Here is a 13,718-nt window from a genome sequence, read left to right on the forward strand (position 1 = left end):
ATCAAGCAAACCAGCAAAGTATCCAGTATCGACGGTATAAGGCGACCTGGACCGGGTGAGGCTCGAACACTAGACTGGTAGTCTACTTGTCGGGACCAGGAGATGGCGGACTGAAGAGAGGAGAGTCTAGTCTTGTCTTGAGTCTCTAATTTGTCCGCTGAAGCCAGAGTAAGACCGAGCGTGTTGAAGTGGAGTCTTTTTAGTTTAGTAGTAGTGCAGCGACCAAGACTGAGTGGAGAAAAGAAAAGTCGTTGGACGGGATGGATATAACTAACTACTAGAAGATATTCATGACTACTAGATACTGAACTGAACATGTCGACTGTATGTATCGACTGACTAGCTAGTAGTACAGTAGTACGTAGTTGTGCGTGTGTAACAATCTATAATTCTCCATAAATGCAAATCAATTTTAGAAATCAAATCAATCTCGACTAGGGATACCTCCGGTCAGGTGCTCACGCGTATTATTACCTGTCCCACCCCAACATGCTGTATACTCTAAGTAGTATTCTTCCACCCCCCTGTAAGATTACCGGCCTCGTGATCTAGAAATGTAGAACTTCCCTGCTACTACTAGTACAACACAACAACTCAACGCCTCTTTTCCCCTTTCCTCCTTCCTTTTCCTACTCATCCTTCCCTTTTTTCTAAACTATCACCAGTTTGTTTCATGGCTTCCTGGTGTCGTCGCTCTCCATTACCCTTCACAGCCCGTCCATTTACCTCAGCTGCGCCATTTTCCCGAATTTCCCCCTCCAGAATAATGAAATTGATCGTCTGGATTGCCGCAGATCCAGTTCGACTTCCACGGTTTTTCGGGTCCTGACCCGGTGGGGGGTTCATGAATATAGTTATCATCAGCTCGCCATTGCAGAGTGGATTATGCTTTATGAGACATTCATGACATCTGACTTTGGACAGGCTGCCACTTTTTTTTCACATTATTCTCTCTTCTCATCCCGCGTCTCCCTTGGGATTCCCCGAAGATGGGCGACTCAGGAACGAGATCCGTCTAGCGCCCCAGTGTGGCGGTGTTCTCGGCGATCAGTGTGGCGCTAGATTTGCCCTGTCTTTGCCCTCTGACAGGCTCACAGGCTCCTCGGCCGGCCTGGCCTACAGTACCAACTAAAACTAAACACGCCGCGCCATTTTTGGCCCCGGAAGCATTCTCCATTCACTATTATTCATTCGCTCATTCATCTGCATTGCTATGGGTCTACTGGTACTATCACTGTCTATCGTCGGGATCTGATCGCTCTCTCCACCCCCAATTTCCAAGCCCACGACCCAAGCACCGGGTTCTCTTCAAACGCACGTCAGCGATCTATTGGGTTTCCATATCCATTCCAAATACTACGCTGCATGCACCCCACCACAGGCGATATCCGAATCTGACAACTCTCATCCTCCTGGTTGGGTCGGCCAATGCGACTGGACGGGCAATTTGGCGTCCCGGGCAAGTGCCGCATGTAATGAAGGGCCCCGCGAAGGCGCCTGCCTACAGTTTAGCGGCAACAGCATCTCTCTGCATCTCCTCCTTAGCGCGATCGCGGAGCGCCTTGCGCAAGATCTTTCCTGAAGGATTCTTCGGAATCGCATCAACGAATACCACCCCTCCGGTAAGTCTTTTGATCGCAGACACTTTGCCATCCATGAACGCCATAATATCCTTCTCGGTGGCGGTTTGTCCGGATTTTAGTACAACATAGGCCCGGGGACTCTCGTCGTCATTTCTATTCGTCAACACCACATCAGCCCATTTGCTCGCTAGATTGAACCCCTCTTATTAACCCACCTTGGAACACCAATGACTGCAGCATCGGCCACTCCGGGATGCTCCAGCAGAAGGGCTTCCAGTTCAGCCGGTGCGACCTGGTTGCCTTTGACTTTGATCAACTCCTAGCGAAACCATGCCAGTTAGCACCATGCAACACGAGACAGAAGCAATGTGTTGGATATTGGCCTGCACCGCAGGTGGCGAGTCTGGGACTTTTTTTTCTTCTTGTTTTTTTCAGCTCACCTTCTTTCGGTCAACTATGTGGAACTTGTTGCTGTCGTCAACATAAGCGATGTCTCCTGTCTTCAGCCATCCATCCTCCGTCTTGGTCTCCCTCGTGGCTTGCGGGTTTCTCCAGTAGCCCTTCATGACATTCTGTCCTCGAACCCAAAGTTCACCGCGCTGATTGCGTCCCAATTCTGTCACGCCATCATCGGCCATGATCTTCGCCTCACAGTTGGCATTGGGCTCTCCCACCGACGCCGATTCGCATATCTCATTGGGATCCCAGCCCATCATAGAGCACGTAGCCCTTTAGGCGAGAAAAACAGAAACTTCGTTAGCCTGCAGATTCTTCGCCACTGAATATACAAAAGCAATGGGTGGATAGCTTACTCGGTCATGCCCCATCCCTGTTTGAGGTTGATGCGTCCAGGTTCCCACAATGCCTCTACCTCCACACATACCTCCCTCCCTAGAGGTGCCGCGCCGCAGGATATACTTTCCACGCTACTCAGGTCGTATTTGCCGCTCTTGACTGCAGGGTGCTTGGCCAATGCGACCGCCACCGGTGGAACCACGATGAGATCGCTGATGCGGAACTTCTCCGTGTACTCGAGAACTTTGAGAAAGTCAAATTTGGGCATGATATATACGGGTATATCGCGACTTAGGGCAGACGCGATGAAGATGTTCTGCGCCATGGCATGGTACATGGGAAGGAAACAGAGCCAGCGCAAGCGGGACTGCTTGTCCTTCCAATCCGGATTGAGGTAGGAGAGGTGGTTGAATTGTCTCAGGTTGGCGACATAGTTCTTGTGCGTGATCTCGACCCCTTTGGGTCTGCCAGTGGTGCCACTGGAGTAGTTCAGGGCCAGAGTCCGATCGGCCAACTCCGGGCTTGACAAGTCATCCCATGCGAATCCGCTACCTTCGTCCTCAGACGCTATCAGGTCGCCCCAGTAGCGGCAGCCGTTGACGGCATGTCCTTGACCATCATAAATGGCATTGTTGAAGACAAACACCCGATCGCGGTTGAGTCCAGCCAGCCTCGCGGCTTCAATTCCAGTGTCCAGACTGCCTTCGGCGCAGATCAGATACGATGCACCGGAATCCTGCAACTGATAGGCCAGTTCCCTGGCGACGTAGGATGGATTTGCGCCGGTGAAGATGCCGCCAGCCATGATGGTGCCGAGAAAAACGACAGGGAAGAACAAGTCATTGCCGGAGTAAAGTAATAAACGGTCACCCGCCTGTAGTCCATGCTTGCGCAAGCCTGCAGCAAATCGTTGACACCATAGACGGAAATCGTGGGGGGTGAAGTAGTGGGTGTCGGGACGAGCAGCCTCCGAGAAGCAGCGGTGCGTCTTGGAGAGGGGGTGAGTCGGCGAAGTCAGCAAAGCCGAGGCCAGATGAGTGTTGGGGATGTCAATCTGCCAGCGCGACTTGAACGGCATCTTTTGCCAGCAATGCACGGTAAATGACTACTACTGGTAATACTGATGCTGAATAGATGATTGGAATGTGTGAAAACGCGCGAATTGAACAACTCAGACAATCTGTTGTGATCCCATGCAGTTGGACAACAGAAGTAAGTAAATGTGAATAACCGTTCGCAGTAACCCTGTGTTCCCCGGTTGGAAAGATGATATGTTGTGTGACTTTAAGTAGTGGTGGTAATAAGTGACTCCTTACACCCCACCTTGCAGTATATAATCGTAATAGTAGGGACTATGTAATCCCTCCAAAAATGCAACAATGCCTCGTATCGACAGTTTGAACCAAGCAAGAAGAGTAAGGAAGGGAGAGAAAAGAGAGAGAGAGAGAGAGAGAGAGAGAGAGAAAGAGGCGATTCCTATCTCAAGTACTAATAGGAGTAACAGTATAATATGATATAACATCTTACTACTCATTAACCCTGGCACCCACCGAAAGTCAATTTTTTCCCTTAAATTCCCCCTCATCATCTTCCTATGCACTCATACTCCTTCATAAACTCTCATCTGTATTTCGGACCAGTCAAGTCGAACCCCCCGAAACAAGGAACACAATCCATGCATCCACGTCAGCACATAAGCAACAAGACAAAGAAAAAAAAGACAAAGGGAAAATGAATAGAGGGACCCCACATTCATTAATCCCTGCTTTTCCGGGACACCCGTTGTCACAACGTTCTTAAAGAAGTATAGTTACTATTGCTTTTACACTGGGAAGGTACTTACGACCACCCACTACTTACTACTTACTTAGTAAGGCGGGTAGGAATGGAATAAAAAGAAGGTGAAAGGGGATTAAAGCTTTCCCCGCATTTGGGTTTATTGGAGAAGGGAGGAAGGAAGGAAGGAAGGAAAGTTAAGAACCGAGCGAGCCAATCGGTTGTGGTTGTTGTTGTTGTGGTGGTGGTGGTTTGGTTGTGCTCCTCGGTTCATCGAATGTGGTCTCTGAGCCGAGGGAATAACCAAAAAATGAGGAGAGGGAAATAACAGAAAGAGTAAGGAGGGAAACAGGTAACTAGTTATGCTGGGTGTTTGGGTGTTGGTTTTGTCAGTCAGAGCAAGAGCGGGGGTGTGGTGTTCCTTTCCTATTACAGTAAGTATCTACACTCATTTGGTGCACTTCTACGTACCTCGGATGCTACTTACTACTCTTGGGAACGAGGGAAGTACATATAGTAAAACATCTTATGTGTGAGATCGAACTGATCACTATCACATCACATTGCTGTACTGTTAGGAAGGACTATAGGTGCTAGTAAGTACTAGTAGTTACCATCCTTGTGCTTGAGCACTGGTCTGTTTTTTGTTTATGTTCCGGAGATTATGGAAATTATTATACCGACAGAACAAGGCAACTGAAGGTGTGACAGGGATATCACGGAAAGGGAGAAGAGGTCCGCGGCGATGTGCAGTGCAGTCAGATCTATAAGTCAACTGGCGACATGCATGCAGACTTGGTGGAATCATGGATCCTTATCACTGGTATTTATGAGACATACTGAGACAAGTCACTGTATACCTAGATTGATGCATGCTGGCTAGATGATGCTGACTGAAAACAAGACAGAGGTTATGGAATAGATGGGACATCATCACTATACGAACAGAGAGGGAGAACCAAGAAGAAAAGATAGAAAGTCGATTAAACCATCCCCCGCACACCTTATAAAATTCAGCTATGAACACCCATTGTCACTTTAAATGTCATTATGCCTCGTCACCATCCCCTCCCAGGCACGCCAACGTTGCCTTGAGCTCACTCACAATCTTCTCCTCCAGCCGACTTTGTGCTCCCGATGCTGCATCGACCGGTTTCTGGCGCGACAACTCCAGCTCCTTTTCACTCGTCGCAACGATCCGCGCCCGAAGATTGTGCTTCCGTTCCAGAAGTTCTTCAATATCCTCCTTCACTTGAGCTTTGTCCCACTTGAGCTCCTGGATCGACTGCGCATCAATGCCAAGGCTGGCTCCAGCTTCCCGGAATCGGGTCAGGATGTATGAGATAAGCGCCAGTGAGTACGCCTCGGAGACCATGCTCAGACTGATTCGGGAGACCGACGCTGTCGTGCGACCGGCAGCAAAAGAGTCAGCAGCACGTTTGAGCTGGCCTTCGAACTGGTTGAGAAATGCCGCTACCTCGGGCGCAGTGCGAACGACGTGGTAAAGAAGGTTCAGACACAGAGGAAGGATGCCACCGGTCCAGATGGAGTACAGGCGGGGCACAGGGTCAAAAGGCCCAAACCCTTTCGAATCGCGCAGGATGTTCGTGAGGCGGCAGGTGGAGAGCCGAGACAGAACCACCTCAACCGCCAAATGTTCCGCCAGCATAGGGATCGTAGACATCTTAACCAGGAGTGACATGCTGAGGTCGCCGTATACCGGATCGCCGGCTACAGCTAGCTGATCAGCCCACGAGAACAATGATGTCGCCAGTCTCGCGGTGTCATTGTCGGCCACATGGTAGACGATGTGCTCAAAAAGGCGGTCGACGTGCTTTACTTGGAGTGAGCTCTGCAGAATTGCGATCAGGATGGCGAAATCTTTTGGCGTGCACTTGTCTGGTTGATCATGTAGGTAGGTTGTCAAAGCCTTGAACCCTTGTGCGACGACCACCTTCACAATCTCAACGATAATTCCCAGGTTAGATGATACCTCTGGTTTCTTGGTAATTGTTTCAGGTGCTGTTCGCGAGGGTGAATCCAGATGGAACTGGAGAGCGAGGAAGAGGACATTAAGAAGGGATCGGTAATATTCCGTGTCATCGTTGATCAATGCGTCTTCGTAGGTGGCGCGGCGCGTGCGTAGAGCATCCCATACGATTTTGAGGAGACCAAAGACTTCGGCACCCTTGGCTCCGATTGCAACCAGTCGCTGGAGGAGAGCTTGGGCGAATTCTACCCGAGTTTGTTGTATCCTCTCGAAGATCGCTTCCTGCGGGACGCCTCGGGTGTTGGCTTCCAGGCAACTTTGCACAACAACGGCCATCGACTTCTGAACCTCACGGTCCGCCATGAAGTCCGCACAGTGTTCGACGGCGAAGAATTTCCAACTATGAAGAAGGCTCTGCGCAGTCCCAACAATTAGAATAATTTCGTTGATTGATTCGGTCAGTACTTACCACTTGCGCCTCGACCAAAGACAGGTTCAGATTGGCCCGCTGGAATTCTTCGGCGAATCCCTGGTTGCGACTTCCAGTCCACGCGAAATCATAAGAAAGGAGCTTTTTGCCGAGTTGGATGTCGTAGTAATAGTCTTGGCCGAGGTAGCGAGACTGCAAAGGTGTGCGCTTGAAGTCTACGAGCTTGCACCCGGGATACCTCATCTCGAAATTCTTCTTCAGATTGGCATGCAGCGAGGCATTATAACCGGACACATCAACCGCATCCTTGGAATACCAAGACACGAGCGGAATTAAAGTCTTGTAAAAGCCTCGGTCCTGCATCTCCTTGGCTGAGTGCAGATACACGGCGCAGATATCTGCCACGACAGCTGCGATACGGGTAGCAGATATCTGTTCCTTGATGGTCAGGGATGATATTTTCAGTTTCGAGACGTAATTCACCAGGCTGGTGAAGAAAAGGGAATGTTTCTTCAATTCTGGGGTTGCCCATGGCCAGTTTTCCTGAGCATGGGAGACAAATTCCAGCAGCGCGACAGCCAGTTGAAGGTCAAGCTGCTCAATATGAGACAGCATATCAAGTGCTATCTTCAGGAACGGGGTACCCCTCATTGCTGCTCCCTTGTCTGTGTCAGTTTTCCTCAGCGACTGGCGTGGTGAGGTGCCCGTAAGGATGTAGACGGCCAGCCACTGTTGGCGCTTGCTGACAAGGGTAGTTAGCAAGTGCCATATACTCAAGCGCAGGTTGGAATCGCTGAGCGGCTTGTCAAACTGCGAAAGGACGTCGAGGAAAAGACATGCGGATTCCGCTCCCAGGTGACCGACCAAGGACGGCGGCTCATTTGCCGGGTCCAAAGCTGCGCCTGTTATGAGAACATTGAGCAGTGAAGCCACCGGGAGCCGATAGGCATCATCCAAAGCATACAGTTTGATCAGAGCGGGTGTAGCCTTGAACAGTTGGTCCTCCAGCAAGGATAGTGGCTGTTCAAGGAGCTGAGCCGCCTGTAGCAGCCTGATCGAGAGGTCCAAGGTCGCTAACACCTGCCTTTGCACAAAAATCATGTAGCGGAGATACAGCGTCGACGGTGTCTGAAGGCCATCGACAATAAGGCGAAGGATGGAATTGAAGGGCAAATCCGCGGCCGACTGCGGCCGTAAGACACTGAGAAGATAGGTTGCTGACGAAGAAAAGACGCCCGTGATCTTGGTGTCCAGCTTGGTGATTTCGTTCGTACCATAAGCGTAGTAGAGTACCCTCTCAAACACTGTTGCGAGTTTCGTGCTAATTTCAAGCTTCTGTTCCGGCACATTGAACCTCCAATTGCCATTGCTGTTGTAAACTTCCACCATCACCCGTACAAAGTTCAGAAGAGTTCCTCTCAACATATGCGAGGGAACGCCCGCGGTGAAATCGGAAGGAAGAATAGCCTTCCCATTGGGACCGTTGGGGCTCCTTCTTAACACGGCCCGAGAAGCAGCGTCGTCAACAACTGCTTGGAACAGACGAACACAGCCCAGCAAGAAGGGATAGTCTCCCGATGTCACTTCTGTAGCTGAGACAATCGCAGTCAGGATGCCACCCTTACCATCAGAGCCCAGCAAGCTGCTGCGGGAAAGTAAGGGCCACACTCTGCCTGGCAGAACGTCGATGAGGACGCAAATGAATCGCAGACAGGCAATTGTAGTCTCCATCACAATATCAGATCCTGTTCTGGGTCCGATGTTGGGTAGATTGCGCTCAAAAATCTCGAAAACAAGCGAGATAATGTCGCTTTGGCGGGATAGCCCATCGCTCGCAATCTCCAAGATTCTCTTAGCACTTGAGCCATCGCCGCTTTGCACTTGCGAGTCCTTTGCTGCAAAGAGAAGGTCGGCCAAAAGACCTATCGAATCGGCCACGGAATCTTCTCCATAACCTGCTGAAAAGCCTCCATTCTCATTCCATTCCTCTAGCCAGCTGCCGAGATAGCTCAGGCAGGAATACTGATGGTGCCACATGACCACCGCAGGCCTTGACTCGGAGACGACCTGTCCAATTGCTGAAGACGGTATCTGCGAAGAGCCCGTAACAACCAGGGCGTTACTGGTTTCCTGATCAGTAAGCTGCCTTCGGGGAGATGTGCCGACCATGGGAAGGGACTGAACAAGGGTGACGAAATTTGCGTTCTCATCCTCGCGAACCGTTTCGTAGCCTTGGAATCCATGGGGTACGACCTGCGTAAAGGAATCCATGTTCTCCAATTCTCCAAGTATAACTGGAAGGCCTTCCTCATTCACCAGATCTTTGCTGACCAATGCACGGCACAGCTGCAGGAAAGGCACTGTTTCATAGGGGAAGCGAGAACGCGCTATGCGGAAAATGTTGTCCATCAGAGCATCATCCTTAACGAAAACCGAACGAGGGTCGCTGATGGGGTTTAACGGGGCACCGTGAAACCACTGCGATTCTACCGGTGAGCCCTGGAGAACTGCCAGTGTGGACCCAACGATCTCGGGGGAATAGTCTAGGTACACCACAGCGGTCCGGATGAAATCTAGAAGCACGAGCTGAATCCACTGGCTTGTTAAAATGTCAGTAACTGCTGAGGTAGCCCCAACTTTCGTGGCCAGAACAAGGACGGTTTCAAACACCATATCCTTCATTGCATCTGAGCTTAGAAGAGTTATCGCCTCATCCGCTGTGCAGGTCGGAGTACGTGCGTTCTCGAGCAACTCTTCATACAAAGTGATCTCCGAGGCTTTGGATGGATTCGAATGAGGTGTATTCGATTGGAAAGAATCCACTGCACTGTGGAATTGCTCCAACTCTCGGCTTTCTCTGTCGCTGAGTGCAAGCTCCCTCATAGTATGCATTATCAGTCCCCAGGAAAACGCAGCTGGATTAGCAATTTTAGATTCTACACCAGCTGTCAAGAAGAGCTCGTTTATCTGGCCGATCTCTTCCTTTGAGAGGTAGTAAGGTGCCTCAGCCGACGGGCCTTTGTGTGAGGAATTGTTGATGATCGATGGGACCGACAATGACAGCTTCAGAAAAGCTAGTGTTGTCAAAGAGACGAAGCCTTGAAGTGGGACCAACAGCTCCAGAGGATTCTGACATGGCTTCTTGTAGTTAGCAACAAGATCATGCGGTAAACATAATACGGCAGTACTCACGACTCGGAGCGGCTCTAGGAAGTTGTAGTCAACCATCAGACGAAGCCAAGAAAGCAGAAGCTCCGCACCAGGAATTTCTGTAGACGCCTGAAGTTGCAGGAACAACATCTGTGTAATATGTACTACCTCCTCAACAAGGATAGTGGCCCATAATTCTTCGATTTCTTGGCTACTCTCGGTGGCGCCTAGCCAGCCACCACCGCTGTCCAACGAAGACAGCCGACTCCGCACAGCTTCGACGCAGCTCTTGTTGAACGTGCGCCAGCCTTCACCCTTGGACTTTCCATTGAATACTGTGCCACCTAGCTTGGACAGCTGCTGAGAGGGAAGGTCCAAAGAACGCTGGGAAGCCGGCTCTTGGTTATCTCTGAGATGCAACGCAAGAAGCTTGCATGCCACTTTGACGACATGGCTTCTCTCCGATAGATATAAGCTGCGCAGCCGCAGGCGGCGGCTAGTTTCAGAAGAAAAATCGGAAGCCTCGTCAACATGGGCTGCTTTCTGATTGAAAATTTCGGCCAGGGCAGGTCCTGCGAGAGACACACGAAGATTGTCACCTCCCGCCGCGCTTTGCAAGCTGGTTGTTTCCTCGTCGGCAAAACGGTTGAGAAGGCGCGTGGCAGGTCGGGTTTGCCATTCTAATACTGTTAATCGGAGCGCGCTGATTTCATCAATACCCGCCTTCTCGCTCAACCACAGAGCATCTGCTTTGATCTCCTTCAAATCATACGAGGATTGCGCATTTGTCTCAACATTGATTGCGGCTGTCTTAGATTCAAAGTCGGATTTTGATTTGGTGGAAGGAGAAGGAAAACCGGTGAGGCAATTCGAGAGGATTTGGACGCTGTCGGGATGCGATAGGAAGGCATGGAGTCTTTCCACATCTTCGACGTTGCTATCGATTTTGCATATATGAAGGAAGGCTCTCTTCCAGGACCTAAGATCGCATAGACAATCAGTGAATGCTCGTCAATTGGGAAGAGACGAATGTAAAGCCCATACAGAAGCTGGACGTCCCCGGAGAAGCACTTGTCCAGGGACGGGAAATAGGCTTCCGGGACGGGAGCCATTGGCGAGACAATTATATCATTCTAGATGCTCGATGGGATGCGGAAAGGATGTGCTGCTCGCGAGGGTCCAAAGCGACAAAGACCCGGAGCAAAAGGGCAGGCAAGTTGAGAGTGTTAAGCAGAGAGCTCACAAGCTCAAAGGCGGGAACCCAAGAATATTATTCCAGGAGCGGGTTTGGCTGGAGGTCAACAATGACTGCCTATCTGGGTTTAGCCCAAGGCGGTGAGCTGGAGTTTTGCGCCGTTTGCTTACCAACCCCAATCTGGAAGGCGACACGATCCACCGAGGATCTGAGTCAGGCCGCAGCCACCGTCGATGTTTGCTCCGCCCTCACTTTACTCCGGCAGTTGACAGTTCAACTTCAAAAAGGTGAGTGTGTCTCTATGCGCATCGCCCTTGGCTGCTTTTTCCTTATCGCATTGCTCTTCGACTTCATCTAATTGAAGATCCTGCCTGCGCAGATTTTCGTCATGGCGGACTCCGGACTCGTCGATCATTCCCCCCACCATCCCACCAAGGCCGCCCAACTGAGCACCGCATCGAATGTTATCTTGATTGATAACTACGACTCGTTTACTTGGAATGTCTACCAGTACTTAGTTCTCGAGGGTGCTACAGTCAATGTGTTTCGTAATGACCAGATCACTTTGGAGGAACTGATCGCCAAAAAGCCCACACAGCTGGTCATCAGTCCCGGTCCCGGTCACCCCGAGACTGACGCTGGTATCAGCAGTGCAGCCATTCAATACTTCAGCGGCAAGATTCCCATTTTCGGTGTATGCATGGGTCAGCAATGTATTATTACTTGCTTTGGTGGAAAAGTTGATGTCACCGGCGAGATTCTTCATGGCAAGACATCCCCGCTTAAACATGACGGCAAGGGCGCCTATGAAGGACTACCTGGCTCGCTCGCCGTCACTCGCTATCACTCTCTAGCTGGTACACATGCGACAATTCCCGACTGTCTGGAGGTGTCCTCTTCCGTTCAGTTGGCGGATGACAGTAACAAGGATGTCATCATGGGCGTGAGACACAAGAAATTGGCCGTGGAGGGGGTTCAGTTCCACCCCGAAAGTATCCTCACTGAGTACGGCCGCATCATGTTCCGCAATTTCCTCAAACTTACTGCAGGCACCTGGGAAGGAAACGGGAAACATTTTGGTGAGCAGAGCAGCACTACCAAGGCCACCGTTCCCTCAAACCCTGCCCCGAAAACGGACAAGAAGTTGTCCATCCTCGAAAGGATCTACGACCATCGGAGAGCCGCTGTCGCCGTGCAAAAGACTATCCCCTCGCAGCGGCCAGCCGACCTCCAGGCTGCCTACGACCTTAATCTCGCCCCTCCCCAGGTCCCATTTCCGGCTCGTCTTAGACAATCGCCCTACCCACTGTCCCTTATGGCAGAGATCAAGCGTGCTTCTCCCTCTAAGGGTATGATAGCCGAAAATGCATGCGCGCCTGCTCAGGCCAGGCGGTACGCGAAGGCCGGTGCCAGTGTCATCTCTGTGCTCACAGAGCCTGAATGGTTCAAAGGCAGCATTGACGACTTGCGTGCCGTTCGCCAAAGTTTGGAGGGCATGACGAACAGGCCTGCCATTCTGCGGAAGGAATTCGTTTTTGACGAATACCAGATCCTAGAGGCCCGTTTGGCCGGTGCCGACACGGTCTTGCTCATTGTGAAGATGCTTAGTGTTGAACTCCTCACTCGGTTGTATCACTACTCCCGTAGCCTTGGCATGGAGCCTTTGGTTGAAGTGAACACACCCGAAGAGATGAAGATTGCGGTCGATCTTGGAGCCGAGGTTATCGGTGTCAACAATAGGGACCTCACAAGCTTCGAGGTTGATCTCGGCACTACTAGCCGGCTCATGGATCAGGTGCCCAGCAGCACCATCGTGTGTGCTCTCAGTGGGATCTCCGGGCCTAAGGATGTGGAGGCTTACAAGAAGGAGGGTGTCAAAGCTATCCTAGTAGGAGAAGCCCTGATGCGGGCAGCAGACACGGCTGCTTTCATTGCTGAGCTTCTTGGAGGCAGCTCACAAACCGTTTCCAGCGAGTCCCGGAGATCGCCGTTGGTAAAGATCTGCGGTACTCGATCTGAAGAAGCTGCACGAGCAGCGATCGAGGCTGGAGCAGACCTAATTGGAATTATTATGGTGCAAGGGCGAACGCGATGCGTCCCTGATGACGTGGCGCTCCGCATATCCCAAGTGGTCAGGTCCACCCCGAAACCTGCTGGTCAAACTCTTCACACATCTCAAGAACCTCCCGCTGCGACATCTGTGGAGTACTTTGATCACTCAGCCAAAATTCTGCGTCACCCTAGCCGGGCGCTTCTCGTGGGCGTCTTCCAGAACCAACCCCTTGATTATATATTGAGTCAGCAACAAAAGTTGGGACTTGACGTTGTGCAACTTCACGGATCTGAGCCGCTTGAATGGGCCAAATTGATCCCAGTGCCTGTCATCCGCAAGTTTGGACTTGACGAGCCTGCAATCGCCCGCAGGGCTTACCACGCCCTACCGTTACTGGATTCTGGCGTTGGGGGAACTGGTGAGTTGCTGGACCAGTCCCGCGTTCAGAATGTCCTCGATAAGGACAGTGGTTTGCGCGTTATTTTGGCGGGTGGTTTAGATCCTACCAATGTTGCTGGCATTGTCCAGAAACTTGGCGAATCTGGTCGCAAAGTCGTTGGCGTAGATGTCAGTTCTGGCGTAGAGTCAGACGGCGCTCAGGATCTTAACAAAATTCGCGCGTTTGTGCAGGCCGTGAGGGGACTTTAGCTTTCAATCGTCTCTATATATCCCTTAGCATGGGATTACTAGGCACATTGGTCTTTTCATTTGATTTTCTTTGAGTCTCATTACCTTTTACTTTGTTG

At 51.0% G+C, this 13,718-nt stretch overlaps 3 protein-coding genes across 3 annotated transcripts; 1 reads left to right on the forward strand and 2 right to left on the reverse strand.

Moving 5' to 3' along the window:
* Positions 1–1,770: 1,770 nt before the first annotated feature.
* AKAW2_30475A (acyl--CoA ligase) lies at positions 1,771–3,456 on the reverse strand (the record flags this gene model as incomplete). Its single annotated transcript, XM_041686994.1, has 3 exons — positions 1,771–1,902; positions 2,024–2,312; positions 2,396–3,456. The coding sequence occupies 3 exons, from the start codon at positions 3,454–3,456 to the stop codon at positions 1,771–1,773; spliced, it is 1,482 nt and encodes a 493-aa protein (XP_041540922.1).
* Positions 3,457–5,202: 1,746 nt separating this feature from the next.
* Positions 5,203–10,836, reverse strand: AKAW2_30476A (nucleoporin; the record flags this gene model as incomplete). Its single annotated transcript, XM_041686995.1, has 4 exons — positions 5,203–6,558; positions 6,614–9,712; positions 9,767–10,703; positions 10,769–10,836. 4 exons carry the CDS (start codon positions 10,834–10,836, stop codon positions 5,203–5,205), a joined length of 5,460 nt encoding a protein of 1,819 aa, XP_041540923.1.
* Positions 10,837–11,307: 471 nt separating this feature from the next.
* Positions 11,308–13,620, forward strand: TRP1 (bifunctional anthranilate synthase/indole-3-glycerol-phosphate synthase; the record flags this gene model as incomplete). The annotated part of the gene is made up of 1 exon (XM_041686996.1): positions 11,308–13,620. The coding sequence occupies one exon, from the start codon at positions 11,308–11,310 to the stop codon at positions 13,618–13,620; it is 2,313 nt and encodes a 770-aa protein (XP_041540924.1).
* Between the last annotated feature and the right edge of the window lie 98 nt (positions 13,621–13,718).

Source organism: Aspergillus luchuensis, chromosome 3 (assembly GCF_016861625.1).
Source record: "Aspergillus luchuensis IFO 4308 DNA, chromosome 3, nearly complete sequence".
NCBI classification, from domain to species: domain Eukaryota; kingdom Fungi; phylum Ascomycota; class Eurotiomycetes; order Eurotiales; family Aspergillaceae; genus Aspergillus; species Aspergillus luchuensis.